Source organism: Hyaena hyaena, unplaced genomic scaffold (genome assembly GCF_003009895.1).
Source record: "Hyaena hyaena isolate Hyena2069 unplaced genomic scaffold, ASM300989v1 scaffold_222, whole genome shotgun sequence".
Taxonomy (NCBI): Eukaryota; Metazoa; Chordata; class Mammalia; order Carnivora; family Hyaenidae; genus Hyaena; species Hyaena hyaena.
This window is the reverse complement of record NW_024080855.1, coordinates 2,297,001-2,323,718: the sequence shown is the minus strand read 5'-3', so window position 1 is coordinate 2,323,718 and position 26,718 is coordinate 2,297,001. Positions and strand designations below refer to the sequence as shown.

Below are 26,718 nucleotides of genomic sequence, written 5' to 3'. Positions count from 1 at the left end.
TGTTAGTTGGGGAAGTATTATTACAGAAGTGGTAACTCACTTTTGGAGATGGTGACTCACTTAAACAAAACAGATATATAGTACAGTCTCGAATTAGGATTCAAACCCAGAACCCATATTTTTTCTGTTATACCATTGTACCTCAAATTAAGTTGTTATAGGGGATAGATACATTTATTCCATTCCTTCAGTATTTTAATTTGAAAACCAAACAAAATATTTCTTTTGACTAATTCTTTCCTCCTCTTTCCCACTTTTTTCTCCTGGAAGAGAAAAGGTTAAATTTGATCGGAGGTGAGAGGGAAGAACTAGTGAGAAAAAAAAAAAATGGAAGGCTAACTTTTTTTTTTTGCAGAATTTATTTTTTAAAGCATCATTAGATTATGTAACCTAATCCCATAACCTTGTGTCCATTACCTACATGAAGAACTACATTAAATTTCTGAATTAAGTCCAGGGTTTTAAGTTAATAAGCAGTGAAACTGGGGTTAGAATCTAAGTCTCCTTAATTCTGAAGCTTGTATTTTTATTTAAAAAAAACCTCCACAGTGCCCACGCTATTTACTAAAGCCTTTATTTTTCTTGTTGGGGAGGAGGAAAATAGTGCACTAAGTTAAAGGTTTTCAGTAAACCTTGAACTAATAAGTGTTTGTAGTGCTAGAAAGTATTATGGATCCTAAACTGTTTTTTGGGGAAAGTTCACCTTGTGGAAAAGGGAGCAGTCAAGAGGATAGAAGAAGAAAGAGTTTTTTGTTTTTGTTTTTTTAAAAGAGGAATAGATTTGAAAGAATCCCTTAGACTTGTGATAAGCAGCTATTAACCTGAGCCCTTGTGACCTTGCAGAATCATAGAAGATAATTCATTTGTCTAGCTCTTAAGATACATCCAGACATTAAGTTACAAGAATGCAAACCTACCCTCTGTCTCCAGTTTTGAGGAAATGCTTACTTTTTCCTTTGTTTAGTTCCATAATACCTTGTTACTCTACCATGGCACTTACTCTACCATCATACTTAAAAAAAAAAAAAAAAAAAAAAATCTGTATGCTCCTTGAGGACAGGAGCCTTACTAATAGTTGGTTTATAGCTGTTAAATGAATCACTCTCTTCTTTAAAATTTTTTTTTATATATAGGATATACATATTAAAAATTCTGAAGATGAGGGGTGCCTGGCCAGGCTCATTTGGTGGAGCATATGACTCTGAATCTTGGGGTTGTGGGTTTGAGCCCCAAGTTGGGTGTAGAAATTCCTTAAAATTTTAAGAAAAAAATTTTCCCAGAAGATTAAAAGAAGAATCAAAAGTTGATATGGGAAGGAATAAAATAGTAACCTGAGGAGAGGTAATAAACTTTGATAATATCTTCTACCATTGCTGAGCCATGAAATCCAGCTTTGAGTTTCTTAGGTCAAAACAAGGAAAGATAATTGATAGAAAAACTACAGTGTCTATAAAATAAAAAATTTCCATCTGCTAGTGAAGCAAAACTTTGAGAAAAATTTTTTCTTAGATTCCTTTCAAATCTTGATAAGATGTACAGCATCCTTAAAGATAGGTAAGGCTACTGCTTATTTCCTTTAATGCAAGGTAGGGTATGTGTTATTTAGGGTAATGCAAGCTGCTTTAATCCGTAACCACTCAAATTTTTTTTAAGTTTTTTCTTTTCTTTTTTTTAAGTTTACTTATTTATTTTTGAGAGAGAGAAAGTGTGAGTCAGGGAGGAGGGGAAGGGAGAGGGAGAGAGAATCCTAAGCAGGCTCCACTCTGTCAGCATGGAGCCTGAGCCAGAGTTGGATATCAGTTGGATACTACCTGAGCCATTCAGGTGCTCCTCAGATTTTTTTTTTTTTTTTGTAAGAAATTTCTCACTCATATGCATTATGGGTGTTACCGGTCTGTGGGTGATTCAGGGACAAAACCTGCACATTGGGTATAATGTCAAAGGACAGATCATTAAAGGCTAGTTTGCAGAGTTTCAGAACAATGCATTGAAGTATATAGTTTCTGTTTGCATTGAAGTATATAGTTTCTGTTTTAATTCATGGATGAAATTTAAAGTATTTGAAGACTTTATGGACTCAATTTAGTTAGCTCTTCAGAAATCTTAAAATTGGCTTTTGAGAAAAGTTGGACAGCAGGTATTTTGAAGCTGACCTAAAGAGATGGAGGGCAGGTAATTTTTATTACCCGTTAAAGGCAGATCTGTCTGCTTTACCAATTAACCCAGAAGAAGACAGGATCAAAGTGTTATAAAAATGAGAAAACCTAACCATGTCTCTTGCCCAAATAAAATGCTATTCTGCTTTTGTATAGGGAAAGACAGAAGAGGTAAATCTGTATTCAAGGCCAGGTTAATACAAAACTTGAGGGGTGCCTGGGTGGCTCAGGCAGTTAAGCATCCGACTTCAGCTCAGGTCATGATCTCATGGTTTATGGGTTCGAGCACCGCCTTGGGCTCTGTGCTGACAGCTAGCTCAGAGCCTGGAGCCTGCTTCAGATTCTGTATCTCCCTCTCTGTCTGACCCTCCCCTGCTTACACTGTCTCTGTCTCTGTCTCTCTCTCTCTCTCTCTCTTAGAAATAAATAAAACATTAAAAAATTTAATACAAAACTTGAAAGACTTTAGTTTATGTCTGATAAGATAGAATTTAGACTAAAAATATGGAGAGAGAAGGATGTCTTGAATAAAGGCATAATGTATAATGTAAAAAGTACTTTGTCAAATATCAAAGATTTAAAAATATTGAGAAAAATTATGATTTTAAGAAATAATTTTTATATACAGAATTCAAGGTAAGGAAGACAAAAAGATAGCTTAGTATCTTAGTTGAATAACAACACATTAATCGTGAGAGTGTATGGAATAATCAGATACAATTATTCAGATGTATGTAAATCATAAAAATTTAACTTGACACATAAGAACAAATTTTATTCTACAGGATGCATAAGCACATGATCTAACATTTGGGCACTATAGAAATAAAGCATTGAGCTAAAAAGTAAAGACCCATTACACAAAACTAAAAAAGGTCTATAAAGTCAATTTTTATTTGTTAAACAAGTACAATTTTATTCACCATCAGTTTATGTCCATAGCTTCATTTCTGTAGGATGGAATTGCATAGGATAGGATTATCTTTAATTTCAGTAAAGTATACTGTTGTTTTAGTTTCTCTACTAACAAGTGAGGATGAGTATATATTCATATTTTCTAATTTTTTCCTATATGGCTTGCACTTTTTGTATACTTTCAGAAATCCTTTTCTCTACTCAAAATTATTCCTCTGTGTTCTCCTCTAAAATTTTGTGTTAATATGCAGCATCTTTAATTCTCTTGAAAATTCTTTCTGTGTTATGTTAAGATGGGGACTTTCTTTTACCTATTTTTATGCAGGTATCTAGTTGTCAGTATCATTCATTGAAAGTATTCTTTCCCTACCAATTTATACTGTCACCTCCTATTTCCATGTCTATATATGTAGGTCTGTTTCAGGGTCCACTATTCTCTTCTACTGGTCTATTACAGTAAATTTTATGTTACACATTTCTCTTATAAAAAGCTTCAAACATAAAGAGATAATGGTGTAATGAGCCCAAATAAACTCATCCAGATTCAGCAGTTAACAAGGATTACATTAACTCATCCAGATTCAGCAGTTAACAAGGATTTTACTACACAAGTATCATTTTTGTGTTTTGTAGCATATTCCAGTTCTTGGTTCACTTTACTCCTATATGTTCACATGCATTTCTGTGATCACATCATCAAAATTAACATCTTAAAGTATTGTTTATATATAAGTATCTCTGATTATTTCAAAATGTCTTTTTATAGTTGGTTTCTTAAAGTCAAGATTCCATCAGGGTCCTCATGTTGAATTTGGTTTTTATGTGTCTTAATTCTTTTCAGATTTAGAGCATGTGAGCAAAACTGTCTTCCCTCAATCTCATAATTTTTCCCAACATTGGCCTGTTCAAGAAGTCAAGCAGGTTTTTCTTTAATAGTGCACATTATGAGTTTGTGTGCCTTCATGGTGTAATTTAACTTGTTTTATCTCCACATATTCTGTGGAGATAGAATAGTTTAAAAAACTATTTTTAAAGGTTTATAAGCCAAACTTGGGTTCAGCTTCTTTGATTGAGGTATGGAGGCAAAGAAAACTTCATAGGTGGTGCTGGTATTTTATGTTACATCGTATCAAGAAGGCAGGTAATAAATATTTCTCCCACCCTTAGCAATGCTAAGATCATATTAGTAGGATTCAGATGGTTTCAACTGGATCCCTCCATAACAAAATTTGATCTGATGGTTCATCCATTAATGGTGATACTCTGATTGCTATTCCTTCTGTATTAGCTGGAATTCTCTAAAAGAACAACTTTGCCTCATCAGTTAGAGCTCTTTGCTTACCCCTTAAATACAGTTGGTACCAAAAAGGCAGGATAAATGTATTTTTTCCCTTAAAAATTCTTTTTAAGTGTATTTATTTTGAGAGAGAGCGTGAGAACACACAACTGGGGGAGAGGCAGAGAGGAGGAGACACAGAATCCCAAGCAGGCTCCATGCCATCAACACAGAGCCCAGCGTGGGGCTCGAACTCATGAGCTGTGAGATCATGACCAGAGCCAAGATCTATAGTGCTCAACCAACAGTGCCACCTAGGCCCCCTTTAATTAGTGTTTAGAGTAAGGAGTTGGTGCTTTAATTAGTTTCAGTAGGAACCAATAAAGTTTAGTATCGCTATTGAAGGCTTGAGTGAACATTATTAATATAGATTTTTTTCTTTTTCTTTTTTTTTTTTTTTAGTTCGGTGGCAAGGTTGGTCCAAGATTAGTCCATCAGGCATGGAGGAGGGCACTTGTTGGGATAAGCATTGGGTGTTATATGGAAACCAGCTTGACAAGGAACTATAAAAGAAAAAGAAAGATTAGTCCATCATTACCTGAAGCAGAAGTCAGTCTTTTCACTTAACTGTATATTGTATTGTTTAATTAAAAACATTTTTTAAACATTTATTTATTTTTGAGAGACAGAGAGAGGCAGAGCATGAGCAGGAGAGGGGAAAGGAGAGAGGGATATAAAGAATCTGAAGCAGGCTCAGGCTCTGAGCTTTTTGTTAGCCCAGAGCCCAGTGCAGGGCTCAAACTCATGAACTGCATGACCTGAGGCTTAAGGTGGACACTCAACTGTCTGAGCCACCCAGGTGCCCCTGTATTGTTTAATTTTAGAAAGAGCATATGTCTTTTAATTTTAAAGATGGGTAAAATTTTAATGAAAATGTTAACTCATTTTCCTTTTCCTCATTTTCTGATCAATTGTAAAATTTCTATTTTTTGTATGTTCATTGGTCATTCATTTGTATTTTCTCCTTTTGATTGTGACTTTTTGTTCTTTCCTTTTTGTTGATCTTCATCTTGTTTTATGAAGGCTTTTTGTTTCCTTCGGATGCTATCTCTTTGTCTCCTGTTGGAATTCCTTCTAAGAATTTATAATTTTCCTTAATATTTTAAAGTTACTCTTTTGGAAGGGGTTATAATAGATTAAAGAGATTCTTTAATACAGAAAAATCCTGCATAGCATGGCTATCCTTACCTCTGTGTGATAAATACTACTCCTTTTTTCTAGTATTTTTGTTTTTGTGTATTTAAATATTTAATCTGTGTGAACGTAAGAGTTAATGCGTTGCTCCAAATAAGTTTACTTTTGTTGACATGAAATAGCATGCCTTTTACCTAAGAAATCCTGCCCATATTAAAACTCTTTTGAAATATTCCATCTAATCATCATGTTCCTAGGTGTCTTTATGTGCCTGTAGCAGAAAAAAACAACCTTGTTAAGCAAATAGGTAATTAATAGATAGAGCTGCCCTTAATTATGCAAAGGAAAATTTTTAAAGTATCAAGACTTAAATTTCTTGGCTAAGTATAGTAATTGTTACAAGTTTATACTATACTATCAATGTTTTCATATTCTTATGAACTTGAATGGTATATTTACTTCCTTTTTGTAATAATTTATTTTATTACTATTATTTTGGATAGACACTTGGCATTTCACCTGAAGAGAAATTTGTGATTACAACAACAAGTAGGAAAGAAATTACCTGTGATAATTTTGGTAAGCAGTGTTTAATTGACGCTTTTATATTTAGTATGTTCTAGTACATTATAGGGCAGTAACTATCCCATTACACAGATAAGCATCTAAAATTATTGATAATTTTGGTTACTTTTTTGGGGTGGAGGGGAAACTGATTTTATGTGCACAGTTTGTGTAGAGATCATATTTTTCAAAGAATTATAGAAGAATAAGTTATCAGTTACAGCTGCAGGAGATGAGACATTGTGTAATACCTGGCCACATTTCTTTTACATCGGCCCTCAAGAAGTTAATTCTCACCAATTTAGAGTCTTCCTCTTTCTTTTTTCTTTTTTTTTTTAATCCAGTTAGATTCCAGGATCTGCCAGTTTTCATGCCTGACTCCTTTTGAATTTAATCATACTTTTCCATTCATGTTAATACCACTCTAATATAGTTTCTCATCTGATTTCTTGTGAGTTTAACTTATTAAGAATTGTTTTAGATGAGTGGATATATTTGGACCGATTCCACTGTACTGTCCTTAATAAAACACAACTGAACTTATAGATCGATCCATTGTTTGAGGGTTTGCCTGTACCGTCTTTAAAGATAGCTGATAGATATAATTTGCATATTCAGAATTATAAATTCATTGTATTTCTGATGCTAGTGTAGTACTTAAGTTGTTACCTTTTAATTACAGATGATACTGTTAAAGATGGAGTCACTCTATACCTGCTACAGTCAGTCAATCAGTTACTACTTACAGCTACAAAAGAACGAATTGACTTCCTACCTCACTATGACACACTGGTTAAAAGTGGGATGTATGAATATTATGCAAGTGAAGGACAAAATCCTTTGCGTAAGTATTACATCTGTTCTAATTTTGACAAACTATTACTATACTTTATCTCTTAGCCACATGTTGCATTCCTTCACTTTTTAAACATTCTTTTTCTACTTACTAGAAGATCTGATCAGTCATTGTGAACTTCCTTGCTTCAGCTTCTTCATCACAATATATTTCTTTTTCTAAGTCTTCTTCAGAGTAAAGATACGTCTCCTTTAAAACTAATCTAGGATTAAAATTTCTCCCACTTTAAGGTATAAGAAATACTGTACCTACATATCTTTCATCTTCTGTATACTCTGATTTATTCTTCCTGGCTTCCTGTAGACCTCTTCCAATTGAGAAAATATTTTTTTTACTTTACAACTTTGTATAGCTGAACTACACAAGTAAGTGGTTTGTGGTCTGGTCTCCATTTCTTATTTCTTTCTATCTTTACTTCTCACCAGTTTTTGTCCTACCTTGGATTGTTTGCTAATGATCTTTGTAAATCAATTGATTTAGAGAGTCTTTTCTGTCTGGCCCCTGCCAACATGTTCAGTACTACTTAGGTATTCGTTATAAACTTATTAAAAATATTTTTTCATTGTATACGCATTATAGTTTGTATGAAATTAGAAGACATAGATAAGCAAAAAGAACATAGAGAACATCATATCTCTACCACACAGATCTAACTACCACTTACACTTTGGTATTTATCATTTCAGACCTTTTCATAATTTTTTTTTAGTGGTTTTATATGGTGCATACTTCTTTAACCTACTTTTTTGTTTAAATTAAAATGAACATCTTTATATGTCAGTGTATATTTGTTTTTAGTGTTTACACATTATTTATATAAATTTCTTTGAACAGTGTTCTACTGTTAGACATTTAGGTGCTTTTAGTCTTTTTTATTTTACACATGACTGAATATTCTTTGTCTAAATCTTTGTACATATCCTCACCTTAAGTATTACTTTAGTACAAGTATTATTAATTATTGCTATAAGCTACAGTGCCAGTCTCTATGCCGAATACTTTACGAACATTATCTCATTTAATCCCTAATCCTAAGTGGTAGCTAGTGTTAGATAATAACCCTACTTTGCAGAAGAAATTGAGGCTGAGAGATTTTAGGTAGCTTGACAAAAGCCACCCTACTAGAAAGTGTTGGAGCTAGGATTTGAACCCTAGAAGAGGAACTATAGAACTTGAACTTCTAAGCATTATGTTTATTATCTCTAATGTTCTTTATATACAAAAAGCTACCATCTTATTTCCCCTGTCTTAAAAACATCATACTTAACTTTCACTAGCGACTGCCCAGTTTTTTGTTCCGGTGTATAGCAAAACTTCTCAAAGGAGGTGACTGTATATACTGTCAACCCTGCTACTCCTCTTCCCATTCTCTCCTTTTCACTCTCTCATACTTTTTTTTTTTTTTTTTTAAGAGAGTGCGAGTCAGGGGAGAGTAGTAGAAAGAGTGTCTTAAGCAGGCTCTATGCTCAGTGCTGAGCCCAACATGGAGCTTGATTCCACAACCCTGGGACCATGACCTGAGCTGAAATCAGGAGTCACTCAGTTGCCCTTGTACTTACGCTTTGAAAATCACCATTGACTAAATCCAGTGATTAGTTTTCAGTTCCCATTTTACTGAAGGCATTGACAGTTTATCACTTTTTCCTCCTTGGTAAAATAATCTTCACTTTTGAGAAACGATACTCTATTTTGTTTTGACCTCTCTGCCTTCTGTGTAGTCTTCGCTCTCCATCTTCTTTTCTTCTTTTTTTTACTGAGATATAATTGACCTCCCTCCTCAACCTTCTTAATATTGAAGTGCCTCAGGGCTTAGTCCTTGGTTCCTTATCTTCTCTTAGTTATCCTCTCCAGTGACATGGTTCTAAATACCATCTTTATGGTAGTGACTCCTAAATGGGGTGGTAGAAATGGTAGTTTTTATTTAAATATTGATGATAATGTCAGACATATCTCCTGAATTCCAGTTTTGTCTATACAGCTGCCCCTGTGTTATCTCCATTAGAATATCTAAGATGAGACCCCTGATCTGATCAATGAATCCTAACTACATATAATTTTCCCATCCAAATTGATTATCAGTCTGTTCTTTCAGTTTCCTAGGCCAACATGAATCAGATTGATTCATCTTTCATTCAGTTTGTCAGAAAGTCCTGTAGGCACTATCTTTAGTGTTTATCTAGAAAGGACCATTTCTGTTTCTAAAACCTGATCTCAAGGAGTTGTCACTTAGATTATATAGCGAACTCTTAATTATCTTTTCATGGCTGTCCATGTAAGGTTTGACAAGGCAGATTGGATTTACTGAAAACACTGCAGCTCCCCATTTCACTGAGTATAAATGTGGATGTCTTTTTAATCACCTGTATGGTCTTTATAGCTCTGCTTTGTTAATTCTCTGCAACTCTTCTTTTTACTTGTTCATTTCACCCCAGTACCTATTCTCAGCTTAGGGCCTTCTGCCTGTAATAGTGTTTGTCCAGATAGGCTCTGTCTCATTTCCTCACCTCTTTGAAGTTTTGTTTATTTATAACCTTAACAAAAATTAACCTGTTTAAAATTGCAACTGTGTTTCCTTTGTGCCTTTACTGTTGTGTAGTCTCTTTTCTCTGCTCTTTCTTTTCTCTATCACATATACATCCTTCTAACATGCTTATGATTATATTTTCCATCTTTATCATTTTTCTTTTACTTAGAATGTTAACTCCGCAAGAATAGACTCTTGTCTGGTTTGTTCTATTCTTAGAGAATAATGCCTGAAAATAGTAAGTGCTTAAATATTTGCATATTGAATGACTTTGTATTTCTTTCTATGGAGATAGATTTCTAAATATATAATTAGGGAGTGAATATGTTCATTTTCAAGATTTGATATAGATTTAATTACCTTCCAGATTAGTTGTACCAGTTATCATTCCTGCTGTCATATGAACAGTCAGAAAATCTCCCTTTTTAAGTTCTTGCTTGGATTACTGTGACTTTACATTACATTCCTAGATCTTTTCCTCCTTTTGTTTCATTGGGCTTTGGTGCTGCTGCTTGTTTTTCTTGACCATATAGTAGATATTTCTTTAAGTCATGCTGCTCTTTTTTAATACTTTTCTTTTAATGCTGATCCAAGCCTTAACTATTTGATCATTGAAGCAAAAATCCTTACCTCTGGCTGTTTTTATTCTCTGAAGCCGGGTATCTGTTCTAGTTCCCTATGGAACACCTCTACTCATTGACTTTGATGCAGCTAAAACAGAATGATTTTTTTCTTTCCTCTCAAAATTTTCCCTTAATGATAAATATGACCATTTATCCAGTCTTCTAGAGCAAACACTCAAAAACTATCTTGAATTTCTTTTTTTCTTTTGTTCATTTATATCTGTACAATTATATCTGTAAATTCTTCCCTCCAAATTTCTCTTAACTTTCTTTTCTACAATGTTCCTCCTCCATTTTCTAGACATTACCATTGGCCAGATCCTTATATGTAATCTGATTTGCAGTAACTTCTTTGTAGTTGATAAACATAGCCATCCTGTAAGTGTTTAGACTGTGGAATGCTTCCTGGGGTGCTACTCTCTGGATTAATTATAGTGTTAGTTGGGTTATGCTTTGGGGAAAGTAAGAGACATAAATTTGGTATGTTCCCCCCCCTTTTTTTTTTTTTTACCAGCATTTAAAAAGTTTTTTTTTAATTTTTAAATTAAATTTTTTTTTTGCCGGCATTTAAAAATTTTTTTTTAATTTTTAAATTAAAAAAATTTTTTTTAAGGACATAAGAGTGGGAAATAGTTTGAGTAGTGATCTTGAAGAAAAGAGAATATTAGGTAATAATAGTGAGCCATTGATAAGTTGAGTATTAGGTTGGTTGTGTTGTAGGAAATAATGAGCAGTTCTGTGTCAGTGAAACAGACAAGTTCTACCTTTTGACAAGTTGCTGTTAGTCATAAGATTTCCATATCTAAATTCTTAATAGACACTTTTATAGTTGCTTTATATTTGCCCAATCTAACATCTCTAAATGTATTTACTTTTGACTTATGCATGATGTATTACATACCACGAACTAGTATTTGATTTTATGGTTATGGTCTTCTGTTTGTCTTCTATGTCTGTATGTCTGTCTTTAGATAATAAACTCCTTGAAGCCAGGATCATGGCTGGCTGACTCATGCCGTATAGTGCCTTACAAGTACTGGTTGATGACTGCTTTTTTATGCTGGTGGTGATTGGTGATGATGCCTTTATTATGTATTATATCATTAGGATCAGGATAATACTTTAATTCTAGCTCTTTGGAAAATAAAAGTGATGGCTTAAGGTACTTTAGAGTTTCTTCTACTTTGTACTTTTAAATGAAGTATTTGGGAGGGAAAAGTTAAGCAGTGATGTCTTCTCATTCTCTTCCAGCATTTGCTCTTGCAGAATTAATTGACAATTCATTATCTGCTACTTCTAGAAACACTGGTATTAGAAGAATACAGATCAAATTGGTAAGAAAATAATACTATAAAGAAATTTAACTTTTCCTATCACAGAAGTAACATAAATTCATTGTAGAAAAGTTAGAAAGTAAGATCAAAAACTAAAGTAGAAATAATTATCTGATGTCTCTTTATTGTTAAAATTTTTTGTGTGCCCCTTTTTCTTTGTATATATGTATGTGTGATCATAGCATACATTTTGTTTTTTGTGATCGTCTACTTTCCCTTGAGAGTATGTTGTAGACATTTGTCAAATCATGAATATTTGCAGTATAATATTCCATTACTGCAGTTTCATTTATTGACTCTGTGATAAGTTATGTAATCTACTTTTGAACATTTAGATTTTTTTCTGTATTTCTGCCATTGTAAGCAATGCTGGCATGATGAACTTCCTTATAGGTCTTTGGACATGTCTCTAACTAGTTTCTTAAGCTAAATTCTGAGAAATGGAATTTCTGGATTAAAGGACATGAAGAATTCTAAGGCCTTTGATTTATATAGCTGAAGTACCTTGTAGAAAATTGTAATACATTTACACTTCCACCAGCAATGTATGAGTGAGCCCATTGAATTCTTTAATGTTTAACTTTTTATGTTTTTGATATTGATTTGACTTTTCCTGTCTTTGTGAACTTATTCCATAGCTTTTTGATGAAACACAAGGAAAACCTGCCGTTGCAGTAATAGATAATGGAAGAGGAATGACCTCTAAACAGCTTAACAACTGGGCCGTGTATAGGTTGTCAAAATTTACAAGGCAAGGTGACTTTGAAAGGTTAGAAAACCTTACTTCTTTGATGGGCAGCTGGGAATTTTAATAAGGATAGGAACTCTAATATTTCTTTAGTTAAATGTGGTACATTAGAGGTTTTTACTTTATCAGCGTATATATCATCAGCATATATACTTAGATTTTTATATTATTAAGTTTTTATTATCAATACTTAGAAATAGTCAGAATTACATAATATTTTGCCCTTCCACTGAAGAATTATTTTTGCATTTCCTAAGATACATAGAAGTGACTGTGATACATTAAGTACTTTGGACCTTTCCCCCTTTCCTTACTCAAGTTTGATGAGAACTATGTGGTCTCTAGAGCAATAGGATGGTTTTAAACTAGGCTTTAGAAATCACCTGCTGTGACTTGCAGAGTGTCTAATGAACCACATTTAGTTCTGTTGAGTTCACCGTTGCTCTACTTTCAGGGGTCTGCTTAATAAAACATTCACAGCTGTTAGGGAATAGAGTCTAGTCAAGAGTTTTGTATCAGAATATGCTTGTAGAAAATATCCTGAATGAGAATGTTAAAAGGGAAACAAAATATACTAGAAGTTGTCAGGGATATAAAGATTTAGGTCTTGGGATATTAACTGAGTTCTAGTAAGAACTGTGACCCACAAGTCTTTTGATATTTTCAGCTATGTCGTGTACTTCAGGTAGCACACTTGGGAAGAATCTGTTGGTATTCTTATTAGTTGTCTTCTTATTATTAAGTAATATTTGTTCATGTCCTATTTTTTTGCTTTTATGTCAAGGAGAATCCATCAAATTTAACGATTAATCTTAACTGTTAAAAATTAATAGAGTTAGCACTTTTGCCGCCTTGTTTCTGAAATTTCAGCAACCATAGAGTTTTTATGAAATTTGTATAGGCAGTGTCATTGTTAGAAGCAGTATAGTGAAGAGAGTCTCAGAAGTCATTTGCCCTGGTTTGAACCTAGCCTTAATAGTTGTATGACATTAGTCAAAGTATTTTACTTTTTTGGGTTTCAGTTTACATATGTGTAAAATGTGGATAATACCTTATAAGGTTTTGTGAAAACCAAGTGAGTTAGTACACTGTAAAATCCTTAGGAAAGGGCTTGGCTTATGGTAAGCAATCAGTAAATACAAGCTCTGTAAGCTATCATTGTGGTTACTACTTTCTTATTGTTAGCCTCAGACTTTTCTACAACCATTCTTTTTCATTATATTCATGAGTACATGTCATTTCAAGGATTTATAAAATATCCACAGAGAAGGCAAAGACTGCTGTCTTTTATAGAATTTAGTATGCAATACAAATAGGTAGAAGGGAAAGGAGGACAAATAGTATATTGGGTAAAAAAGGTTAGAAAAATGTGATTTAAATCACATGGAAGAGTAGAGAGAAGTAGAAACTACAGTGTTGATTAAATCTTACTCTTAATTCATGGAACATGGACTCTTAACTTTTCTCTAGGTCTTAGCACAATGTAAACTGTGTTAGGGGAATTTTAAATTTTTAAAAATTGTTTATTTTGAGAGAGAGAGAGAGAGAGAGAGAGAGAGGGAGAATGTGAGTAGTGGAGAGGAGGAGGGAGAATCCCAAGCAGGCTCCGTGCTCAGAGTGGAGGCTGATCTGGGGCTTCATCTCATGAACCATAAGATCATGAACTGAGCTGAAATCAAGAGCCAGATGCTCAACAAACTGAGCCACCCAGGCACCCTGGGAAATTTCAATTTTTGGTGGAGAGCTAACTGTTGCTGGTGTTGGTCCTAGCATTTTAGGTGTCAATAAACAATCAGTTTTGTAGCTATTAAATACCCATAGTCTTTGAGTCTAATATCGGTTCCTTGACCCACCCACACTGATTTCTGTTAATATCAGATGCTCCCTTAGTATCTGCTCCTATAGAAAAAGATTATCAGTTGCTTTATTTCCAGTTTAGTTTTTACTGGATACAAGGGTGGGTGTCTGAGGATACAGGGTATGGAAGAAAAGGAAGGATAGCCTAAAAGTATAAAACAGCTGACTCTTGGCCTGTAGCTTATATTGTAGAGAGAAAAACAAGTATGTGCATAAAAAAAAAAATATAAGCATTCCAGTTAAGGGTTATTGCTGTTATGAAAATATTGGGCGGGGTCGTGGAGGGTAGGCACCTAGGTTGCTCAGTCATTTAAGCAGGTCATGATCTCATGGTTCATGGCTTAACGTGCCGCATTGGGCTCCAGGCTGAGCACAGAACCTGCTTGGGATTCTCTCTCTGTTTCTCCCTCATTCACCCTTGCTCTCTCTCAAAATAAATGAATAAACATCAAAAGAAAAAAGAAAAGAGCAGGTGATATGTTAGACCCTGATGGGCATCTCTTAAGTTAAAGTCGTTAGATAAGAGGGCCTGTTTGAGATTACATTTGAGTTGAGGCTTGAATTATTAGAAGAAAACAGCCAAATGAAGATCTGGGGCAAGAGTATTCCAAGTAGAAAGAATACCAGCAAAGACAAAGACCCTGAAATTATTTTCAGCTTGTTTTTTTTGGGACAGAGCAAGGAGACAAGAGTGGGTAGAGCATAGTATATGAAGGGAGACAATAGAGGGAGAGGAGGTGGAAGTTCTTATTTGCCAAAATTCTTTGTAGCTCCTGCTCAGCATTGGTACTCCTCCTCCTCCAACCCTTTTTATTTTGAAAAAGTTAAAGCTAATAGGTTGAAAGAGCAGTATTAGCATGCATCCTTCACCTAGGTTTCTTTTTTGTTAACACTGTCCCATTTGTTATTTTCTGTCTATATACATACTCACATTCCCTTCCTAAATCATTTGAGAAGTTACATTCTTTATGACATTTCACTATTAAATACTGCAGCATATATCTCCTTCACAAGGACATTCTCACAATGATAATACCATCATCACACCCAAGAAATTTATCACTGATTCAAAATATATAGTGTTCATATTCACATTTTTTCCTCTTTGTTTTATGTCTGGTTTCCTTTATTCTACAATAATTTGTCACATATATGTCTTTAACAATACTGGTTTTTTGTGAAGTTCAGGCTAGCTTTAGAAAGGTTCACAACCTAAAAAAAAAAAAAAAAGAAAAAATAAAAAAAAAAAAAAAAAAAAAAAAAAAAAAAAAAAAAAAAAAAAAAAAAAAAAAAAAAGAAAGGTTCACAACCTGGATCTGAGTGTTTGCTCAGCACTGTTCTTTTCCTCAGCAGTTTATGAACGTTTTCGTACAGGAAAGTTGAAATTCTACAGTGAAAACCCAGATAATCATACCTACTTACTATCATTGACAGTTACTTCCCCACTAATCTAATCTATCCTACTAATCTTCAGTTCAGGTTTTTAAAATTTAATTCAAAATAAATTACAGGTATCTCCTAATGCTTAAAAGCATTGATACCATTATCTAGAGTCTTTGTTTCTTTTGAGGTAAAATTTACGTACAATGAAATGCTCAGATCTTAGTTTTTCATTGAGTTTCTTATTTCTTATGGCTCTATAATTTATATGCCATAAAATACACCATATTAAACTATACAATTCAGTAGTTCTGAACATAGTCACAAAGTTGTGCATCATCACCACTAATTCCAGAACATTTTCTTTACTCCAAAAGAAACCTTTACCCATTGTAGTCACTTGTATGTCCCCTCACCCATCTCCCTCACTCATGGCAATCATTAATATACTTTCAGTAGTTGTTAGTTTAATTTTTAGTTGTTTCTGTAGGGATTACAATTAACATCTTACAATCCAGTTTGGATTCATACCAATTTACTGTCCAGAATATATATAATATTTGCTTCTATATGGTTTTATTCCTCTCCTACTCCTTTGTGTTATTTTTATATAAATGATATCTTTATATGTCATAACTGTATCAACATAGTTTTATAGTTACTGCTTTATGCAGCTATCTTTTAAATCAGATAGAAGAGTTGTACAAAGGACCATCTTTAGTAACTATTTTGGGCAGATCTACTAGCAACAAATTGCCTCAGTTTTTATTTATCTGGGAATGTCTTAACCTTCATTTATGAAAGTTGATGGGTTTTTTCTTTTAATGCTTGAATATGTTAGCCTACTGCCTTTGGTTCCATAGTTTCTGCTGAAGAATCCGCTCTTAATTTTATTAAGTATCCCTTGTGTGTGACTAATCTCTTCTCTCCGTCTGCTTTCAAGATTTTTTTTCCTGGCTTTTAATAGTTTGTTACTGATGTGTCTGGATTTGGGTCTTTTGAGTTCTTTCTATTTAGTTTTTGTTGAACTTCTTGGACTTGTAGATTAATGTTTTTCATCGCATTTGTGGAAGTATTTGGCCATTATTTCTTCAGATCTTTGTCTTCTTTCCTGTGGCTCCTATTATTCATATATTGATATGCTTGATGGTGCCCTGTAGGTCTTTGAGATTGTGTTTATTTTTCTTTATTCCTTTTTCTTTTTGTTCCTCATACTAAGTACTCTGAGTTGACCTGCCTTTAAGTTCACTAATTCTTTGTTCTGCCAACTCAGATCTGCTAGTGAGCCACTTAACTGAATTTTTTTAAAATTGTAGAACTTTTATTTGATTCTTTTAAAAAATAATATCTGTCTCTGTTCTTAATTTGGTGAACACTGTTCTCATGCTTCACTGTTTACTTCATGTTTTCTGTTTATGGAATGGATTTTAAAATAGCTGATTTAAGGGCTCCTGGGTGGCTCAGTTGGTTAAGCATCCTACTCTTGGTTTTGACTCAGGTCATAGTCTCCTGGTTCATGAGATCAAGCCCTGCATCAGGTTCTGTGCTGACAGCGTGGAGCCTACTGGGGATTCTCTCTCACCCTTTCTCTCTACCCAACTCCCCGCAAAGGATAAACATTTAAAAAATAAAATAGCTGATTTAAATCTTTGTCTAGTAAGTCTAGTGTCTGGGCTTTCTCTGAGACAGTTTCTTCTTCCTGCTATTTTTCCTGTGTGTGGACCGCACTTTAATATTTTTTGGCATGGCTTATAATTTTTTCTTTTTTAAAAAATATTTTAAATGTTTATTGTTTTTGAGAGAGCAAGAGACACAGTGTGAGTGGAGGAGGAACAGAAGAGGAGACATAGAATCCAAAGCAGGCTCCGTGCTTTAAGCTGTCAGAGCCTGATGTGGGGCTCGAACTCAGTAACTGTAAGATCATGACCTGAACCGAAGTCAGCTGCCCACCCTACTGAGCCACACAGGTGCCCCAACTTATAATTTTTTGTTGAGAATAAGATATTATAAATAATATAGTGTGGCAGCTCTGGAAATCAGATTGAGCCCTCTCCCTGGAGCTTGTTTGTTGCTTCTGTTTTTTTTGTTGTTATTTGTATACTTACCCTTCTAAACTAATTCTGTAAAGTCTGTATTCTTTATCTTATGTTGTCATTACAGGCTCTATGTAGTTTAGTATGTAGATACATAGCTACCTAATGATTGGACATTTCCTTAAATGTCTGGAACCGTTAAGTCTTCTGAGCTTTTGCCATCAGATACTGTTTACATTTTGGAGTTTATTTTTAATGATCTGGTAAGAAGTTTAAAACCTGCCTTAGTCTTTACTTCTTGTTTGCAAAGAACCTCAAAGTCAGCCAAAAATGAAAGCTTAGCGCCCTCTGAATGCTTCCTTGATGTGTATAGTAGCCCTGAACATGAGCGTGCCCTTCTCCTCTATTCTCATGAATATGTTGGAGCTTTTATTTATTTATTTTTAATGTTGTATTTATTTTTGAGAGAGAGAGACAGTGTGAGCAGGGGAGGGTCAGAGAGAGAGGGAGACAGAAAAGCAGGCTCCATGCTCTGAGCTGTCAGCACAGAGCCTGATGTGGAGCTTGAACCCACGAACCATGAGATCATGACCTGAGCTGAAGTCAGACGCTTAACCGACTGAGTCACCCAGGCGCCCCTGTTGGAGCTTTTAAAAGCCACTGTGGACACTCATTCTCCAGCTTTTCCTTATAAGTTTTTGGCCAGATTTTCATTTCCTTCAGTTGTTTTCATTGCGTTCCTCAGCTGTGATCATAAACAGTTGCCACTGATAGTTTTTGACAAATGACTGAGGGAAAAGTTGTTCACAGAGAGCAGGTTCTGAGTTGGGTCAAATAAAGGCAAACCTTGCGAGCAGAGGTTCCTTGTGAACTGTCAGACAAATCTAATAATGGTAGTTCTATGGGAAAGGGGCTTTGGGGGAACTCCAGTCTTACCCCACTGACTCCTGGGTGGATGGTTTTCACCGTGATTGTAGGGCTCAGTTTCCAAGGCTTCTGTGGAGCTGGTGAGAGGGGAAGTGGGATGGGGCATGATAAAACATCACAGAGCTCATTGTTCTGAGATTCAGCTGTGTGTCTTGAATAAACACTTCTTGGATTGTTCCAAGCCTTTGGTTAATAGAGTTCTGAAAATGTTGATTTTTGACAATGTTTGCAGATGTTCTCATTGCTTTTTATCAATGAATGAGTTTTCATAGGTCCTTAACTCTACCATTATGGAAGTGCTCACTGTTAACTGATTTTGACAAATGCATTCACCTGTATAATTCAAACCTCTAATACAGTGTAGAACATTACATGAACCTAGAAAATTTGTTCATCACTCAGGCATTATTATAATCATTGCTTTAGAAGTTAAATTCTAGGTGCCTGGGTGCTTGGTTGAGTGTCGACTTCAGCTCAGGTCATGATCTAGCAGTCTGTGAGTTCGAGACTTGCATCGTGCTCTGTGCCTACAGCTCATAGCCTGGATGGAGCCTGCTTCAGATTCCGAGTCTTCTTGCCCCTGCTCCTGCTCTGTCTCTCAAAAGCAAATAAACATTTAAAAAAAAAAAAAAAAAAAAAAAAGCCTGGGTGGCTCAGTTGGTTAAGGCCTGACTTTGGCTCAGGTCATGATCTCACAGTTCTTGAGTGCAGGCCCCTCATAGGACTCTCTGCTATCAGTGCAGAGCCCACTTCAGATCCTCTGTCTTCCCCTCTCTCTGTCCCTCTCCTGTTAGTGCTCCATCTCTCTCTGCTCCTTCCCTACTAGTGCATGTGTTCTCTCTCATAAAAAAACATTTAAAAAATATCTTTAAAGTTAAATTAGATACCTAGAACATAATTGCTGTGTGGTCATAATCCAGATGTGTGTTGGATCAGTGCTACCTCTTGCACTTTCAGCTTGCTCAGCAACTTAAAGGTCTTCAATTTAGGGAGCCTTTTTTTTCCTTTTTTTTTTTGAAAATAAAAATAGTATGCCATGTAACTTACGTCCCATGCTGTTTTTTAGGTTCTAGAAATGGACCCTCAACAAGATTTTCCCTAAAGAAAAAGTTCCTTTGTCTTAAGTATTTTTCTGCAAATTTAGGTGAACTTTTGTTTACTTTCTGATATTTGTGTTTTTGAATTCAGAGAATGATTATGTAACATTTAGGCATCCTACTTTAATTGGGTTATTTTCATTGTGTTGCACAGATTTATTCCAGAAGCTCTAATAGGGATCTGTGGCCATTTGTCATTTTATTGGAGGTAAAGCTTTCTTTATTGTGGGGTTATTCCCTTTGATATATTCAAGGCAGATAGATATAAGTAGACATATGTAGTCACTCTACCCTATTTCCTGGCAACCACTCATATTGTTTTAGTTTCTTTTACTAATCTGATTATCTTTCTTGTTCCTTTTTCTTTCTTTCAACACCTTTTGTGATTTGTTTCCTTGCAGATTTTGTTTCTTATAATAAATACAGTACTAGTATTTCAAAAAAATACAGTGTCCTTTTACATTGTATCAGGAATGTGAATGAGATGTTTTGCAGTTCTTTTGGACTCTGATGTATTATTCCTGAGGGAGGTAACTTTCTAAATTCTCTAGAGGACTGCTTCTGTGATGCAAAATTTTTTGTCGGGTCTAAGATTATTTTTCTCTTTTACTTACCTTCATGAAGGGATACTTATTCCTTCATGAAGGAATTTTCTGGACTTACTTACCAAGTCTGAAATTTACATGTTCTCTTTTTTTAAATCTTTTTATGTTTTATATTAGAGAGAGAGAGAGAGACATAGAGAACGAGCAAGGGATGAGCAGAGAGAGAGGGAAACACATAATCCACGGCAGGCTCCAGGCCCTGAGCTGTCGGCACAGAGCCCAACGTGGGGCTGAAACCCACGAGCAGTGAGATCATGACATGAGCTGAAGTCGGACGCTTGACTGACTGAACCACCCAGGCACCCCAGGATGGTTGTATTCTTAACCTTATTTGCTATGATAGGGTTTTTGCCTAGGTTAGATTTGCATAGATGGTTTGGTTGAAAAGTAGACTTATTTCCTGGTGATTGTGTCCATTCACTGTCAGTGAGTAAAATTCCTTAGTTTTGAATCAGCATTTCTGAGCTCCTTTCTCTCTAAACTTTTGTATACTTCCCATATATGTTTTAAGATAGTATTGGGGGGTATTTTCAGTGTTTCCTAGAAGCATTGCCATAGTAATTAAAGTCTTAGAACTCATTTACTTTTGGTTAGGGGGCTTGATCTCACAACCCTGGAATCATGACCTGAACCAGTATCAAGAGTCAGTTGCCTAACCAGCTGAGCCACCTAGGTGCCCCTACTTTTTATTTTTCTTAACATACATTGGGTTCGTAGAATTTGATTAATTATAGTTTTTGGTTTATGACAATTTATAAATTCAGGCATTCTGTTTTTAAGGTTTATTTATTGAAAAATTTAATAGGCCAAATAACCAGAATTTACCACCCAAACCAATAAGTAGCACAGTTTCTGTAACTTAGATCTTTGTGCCCCTCCCTTGTTCTGTTTTGTTTCTCCCCATCAAAGTTAACTATCTTGAATTGTTTTTATTTCCCTATCTTTTAAATATTTTATTTTAGTTTTTATTAAAAATAATTTTTTAATGTTTGTTTATTTTTGAGACAGAGACAGAGTGTGAGCAGGGGAGGGGCAGAGAGAGAGGGAGAGGGAGAGACATAGAATCCGAAGCAGGCTTCAAGCTCTCAGCTGTCAGCACAGAGCCTGGATCAGGGCTCGAACTCGCGAGTTGGCATTATCATGACCTGAGCTGAAGTTGAATGTTTAACTGACTGAGCCACTCGGATGCCCCTCCTTATTTTTTTTAAATGTTTGTTTATTTTGAGGTGGGAGAGGGACAAAGAGGAGGAAAGAGAATCCCAAGCCGGCTTTGCTCTGTGCTTGATATCACAAATGAAACTGAGCTCATGACCTGAGTTGATATTAAGAGTTGAGCCATCCAGGTGCCCCCTTATTTCCTTATTTTTAAAAAATCTAACTTGGCTTGTTTTTTGATGCTGCAAAGAAGGATAGTCATATTATATGTTGTTCTATAAGGGATTTGTATTTTCACTTCATATTAGGTTACTAAGATTCCATCCTTTTGTGGGTCTCTAGTTTTTTCTTTTTCATAACTGTATAATAGTCTTTTGTGTATACTTAATAATGCAATGTATTATCCAGTCTCCAGTCAGTGGGCATTTGACTTCCCCTGCCACATTTAGCATTATGAGCATTAGTGTTTTACTTACAAGTGTATATGTGTATGTATAATGTTATATATGTTTGCTAGTCGAAATCTGCATAAGTTCTTAGATACCTAGAAGGGAATTTGTGGGTTATAAAGATAAAAGTTCCAATGTACAGGGTAGTAGTCAATTATTTTCTGGAGTGATTGTATTTATTTATACTTCTATCATGTAAGTTTGAGGGTTTTTTTTGTTGTTGAAGTTTGAGTTTTGAAACTCACATAAGCCATTTGAGGCTGTTAAGTTTTTGGTGTGAGGAACTTTTTACTATTGCTTTGAATTTTTAAATATAGTTAAAAGAATGTTTAGGCTATTAATGACTTAGTTTTGGTAAGTTATATTTTACTAGTAATTACTCCATTTCTTTAATTTTCAAGTTTATTAATATATAGTTATTGGTAATGTTTTCAAAGAAACAATGTGGACTTTGATAAGAAAAAAATGTTTTTTCTCTCTTTTCAGAGTCTTTGATTTTTGCTCTTTATTTATGTCCTTTTTTTTGTTTGTTTGGTACTATCTTGAGGTGTGGAATCTTAAATGATTGAGACTTTTCTAAGATGATTATTTTGTGGTATAAATTTTCTTTTAAGAACTTTCAGGACATCCCACAAGTGTTGATAATGCTATATATTCATTTCCCTACAGTTTGGTGTATTTTTTATTTCCTTTGCAACTTGCTCAATCTTTGATCATAGATTGTCTTAGGAATGTGTTGTTCAGTTTCCACATGTTCTTAACACATTTACCTCTTTATGTTGATGTCTAGTTTGATTTTATTATGGTCAGAGGAAATACTTTGTATATGCTCTATTTAATTTTGTTGAGATTTGTTTTGTGCTATTTTGGGGAGTTTTCTTTGTCCTTGGAAAGTATATTCTGTTGTTGAGAGGAGTCTTCTGTAAATGTCAATTTGACTCTCTTTGGTATTGTTTAGTTCTTTTATATCCTTGCTGGTTTTATATCCTTGCTGGTATATGGTTTTATACCCTTGCAGGAATATTGAAGCCCCCCACTTATTTGCAAGTGTGTTTCATTTTCTTTTTTCACTTTTAATTTTTGCTTTATGTATTTTGAACTTGTGTTATTTGGTATATACACAGTTAGAATTGTTATGTATTCTTGGTAATTGGATCTTTTTATCATTAAGTAATGCTACCCTGTCCCTGATAATTTTCTTGCTTTGAAGTATATTTTATGTGATATTCTTTAGTTTACTTTTCATTCATGTTTTCCTGGTATGTCTTAACCGTTTTCTTTTAACCTACCTATATCATTAAGTTTGAAATGAAATTCTTACAGACCATATATAGTTGGGTCACTTTTTTATTCACTCTGCCAATTTTATTTAGTGTATTTGTATTGTCCTATTTACTGTAGTTCTTGATATATATGTTAGGACTTAAGTGTGTCATGTCTTTTCTATCCCTTTTATTTTTCATTTTTCTGGCCTTTTTATGGGTTACTTGACATATTTAACTATTCTGTACTTTACTCTTTTTATAAAATGATTTTGACTATATTTTTGGTTAATTTCTTTTTTAGTGGTTGTTCTGGAGAATACAACATTACATTGTACTAGTAAGGATATTTTACCGCTGAAAGTGAATTGTAGAAATTTTATCAAATTATTTAGATCCCCTCACTCTCTCCCATTTATAATTTAGTTTTAAGTTTTACCTCTGTATACATTGAGAACCGTATCAAATAGTGTTACTTTGATTTCAGCAGTCTAATATAATTTTAAAACTCAAGCATGGCCTATTTTTTTACCCTATATTTGTTTCATTGTTCTTTTTTTTAATTGCTTCATTTAACTTTATTTGATGTTACCACAGCTTTCTTTACAGTTGTGCTAAGATGGTAACTTTGTTTCCAACTTTTTAACCTATTGTCACTTTATATTTGAGTCTCCAGGAAAAAAAAAGTTGCTTTAAGGTAGCATATATTTGTGTCTTAAAATTTCACAATCTCTGCCTTTTAATTGCGGTTTTAGATCAGTTATATTACTGTGATTATTGGTATGTTTTGATTTAAACTCAGCCGTCTTTGTTATTTGTTTTTCTTGTTGTTGTTACGGTTTTTTTGTTCCTGTTTTTCTTTTTTCTTCTGCCTTATTTTAAAATGAGTATTTTGTGTGTGTGTAATTCTATTTTATTTCCTTTGTTGGCTTATTTGTTACCCTTGTTTTATTGATAATTTTAGGATTCAAAGTATCTTTAATTTATCACAGTTCATATCAAGTAATAATACACCACTGTGTATACAGTATTAGTGCATCACAGCAGTAATATCTATGCCATTTACTCTCTTAAATTTTTTTAGTGTTTATTATTTATTTATTTAGAGAGCAAGGGAGAGGCAGAGAGAGAGGGAGACACAGAATCTGAAGCTGGCTCCAGGCTCTGAGCTGTCAGCACAGAGCCCAACATGGGCCTCAAATTCGTGGACCACAAGATCATTACTTGAGCCGAAGTTGAATGCTTAACCAGCTGAGCCACCCAGGCGCCCTCATGCCATTTACTGTCTTGATCTTTTGTTTTTACAAATTTTCTGTTGATATATATTAAATATTGAACTGTATTCTGGTTCTTTTCTTTTCTTTTTATTTATTTTGAGAAAGAGCACACGTATTGGGGAGGAGGAGGGAGGGAGGGAGAGAATCCCAAGCAGGCTCTGTGCTTAACAAAGATGGTTAAGTTTAAATAAAAACACACCAATAATGACAGTAATGTAATTGACCTAAAACCTCAATTAAAAGACAGAGAAGAGCATTTTTAAATTTTATTCTCTTAGCAGATTTCAGTTATTCATACAATACAGTGTTATTGATTAGATCCGCAGACCTTATTTTTCTTATAGCTGAAAATTTGCATTCCTTTACAGTCTCTTCCTGTGTCCTGTACTCCCCAGCTTTTGTCAGACATTATTTGTAGCCTTTTCCATTTTTTCCTCTTTCTAGAACTACACCTGTAGTATAGTGAGGTAGTTTCCTATAGTCCCTTATGACTTTTTACCTACTTTGATATTTTCTGTTCTTTTTCTTTCTTTATTCTTATGGGTAAGTTCTTTGAATATTATCTTTGTATTTTCTCTTTCTAACTATGACACATCTGATCTTTAGCTTTTCTGTTGAGTATAATAGAGGTTATAGCCTCACCCCCAATTCTTTTTTTTTTTTTTAATTTTTTTTAATGTTTTATTTATTTCTAGGAGAGAGAGAGAGACAGCGTGAGCAGGGGAGGGTCAGAGAGAGAGGGAGTCACAGACCCTGAAACAGGCTCCAGGCTCTGGGCTGGCAGTCAGCACAGAGCCCGACGCGGGGCTCGAACCCACGAACCGCGAGATCATGACCTAAGCGAAAGTCGGACGCTTAACCGACTAAGCCACCCAGGCGCCCCACCTCACCCCCAATTCTGTTTATATCAGATACTGGGAAATGATGTCCCTTGAGATTTAGCCTATATTTTGAGAAACCAGGGATGCTTACTCCCTGTTGTGTTGTTATGGTGCCATAAGAGGTTATTTTGTCATGTTACTAGGAAATAAGAATGTCTTTGCTGTAATTCCCATTATTCAGAGAATATTTTTATAAGTTGAGAAGCAGTAGCAATTTTGAAGGGACAGCTCTAGGGACAGTGGGATATATATGGATACAGATACTTAGTTTTGTTTGCTAAGAGAGTTTATGATTTAGTGGGGTGGGCCCAAGAAGGTACATTTCTTGCGTTTCCAGGTTTTTTGATATAGCTGGTCTGGGGAATAGATTTTGAGAACCACTGGACTATTTATCTCAACTTTGGGCTCTGATTCTTTTACTTTGAATAGAGGTGTTGTCTAGCTTGGGGATCATTGTATTAACACTTAATAAAAGTGCTTTAACAATTTCTTTTGGCATCTGAGTAGCTTGTTTAAAATCACTGCATTAATGTTTTATTTTAGTGATCATTCAGGATATGTTCGTCCAGTACCAGTGCCACGCAGTTTAAATAGTGATATTTCCTATTTTGGTGTTGGGGGCAAGCAGGCTGTTTTCTTTGTTGGACAATCAGCCAGAGTAAGTAAAAAGACTTCTCTTAAATGAGAGTTGATTAAAAATACTTTGAGATTGATTGTTTAAATGTATTAACTAGTTTAACTTTTAGGAATTTTTAAAGTAGTCTTTAATATTTAACAGATGATAAGTAAACCTGCAGATTCCCAAGATGTTCATGAACTTGTGCTTTCAAAAGAAGATTTTGAGAAAAAGGAGAAGAATAAAGAGGCAATATATAGTGGATATATTAGAAACAGAAAGGTATGATACATTTTACTCATTATTTATAAAGTTGTTACATTGGACAGATGATATGGACAAGAACATTTTTTCAGTTTCTAGCTAAGATACTTAGCGGTTGTTGCTTTAAAAACTTGAAGGTATGGAGTTTTCAAATTCCATTACTTAATTTTTGTTCTTTTTCCTTTAGTCTTGTGAATAGCATAAGTGACCGTTCATATGCTTTCTCAGGCTGCAAATCTTCAACGCAACAAATTGTCTCATAAAGCTGAGACAAGGAGTAAACTTCCTTGGAAATTGATTATATGATTATAAACTTTTTCCCTTACACTGAGATTGATTTTTTAAATCATTTTTTGGTCTAACAATTTCAGAATGAGAGTACAAAACAGTTACAAGTATAGGATAATAGGCATTTAGGAGATCGGAGCTCCAGAAAAATAAATGAGCGATGTATTTTTGTTAGAAATTTGCACTCATTCTAATTTTAATGAGCAGCATATTAATGAATTTGAGTCTTGATGGTGAGTACATAGTATTTATTGTATTACTCAATTTTTCTCCACTTGAAACATGTTAGAATTGTTTAAAAATCTTTATTTAAAAGTAATTTTGAGCTTCTTAAATTCCTTTCTTATTCTAAAACAAGTTATAAAAAGTTTACAGGAATGAAAAAATAAAAATTGCCTCAAATTCCAGGAAAATAAATCTAGTTGAATTTCTAGTAT

At 34.3% G+C, this 26,718-nt stretch overlaps 1 protein-coding gene across 1 annotated transcript in view; it reads left to right on the top strand.

Moving 5' to 3' along the window:
* The window catches only part of SMCHD1 (structural maintenance of chromosomes flexible hinge domain containing 1), a 145,842-nt gene that overhangs the window by 2,021 nt on the left and 117,103 nt on the right, over positions 1-26,718 (top strand). The window contains exons 2-7 of the mRNA XM_039243189.1: positions 6,045-6,120; positions 6,788-6,949; positions 11,360-11,442; positions 12,081-12,211; positions 25,657-25,771; positions 25,892-26,011. Coding sequence (XP_039099120.1) covers positions 6,045-6,120; positions 6,788-6,949; positions 11,360-11,442; positions 12,081-12,211; positions 25,657-25,771; positions 25,892-26,011 — 687 coding nt within the window. The remainder of the gene's footprint in view (positions 1-6,044; positions 6,121-6,787; positions 6,950-11,359; positions 11,443-12,080; positions 12,212-25,656; positions 25,772-25,891; positions 26,012-26,718) is intronic.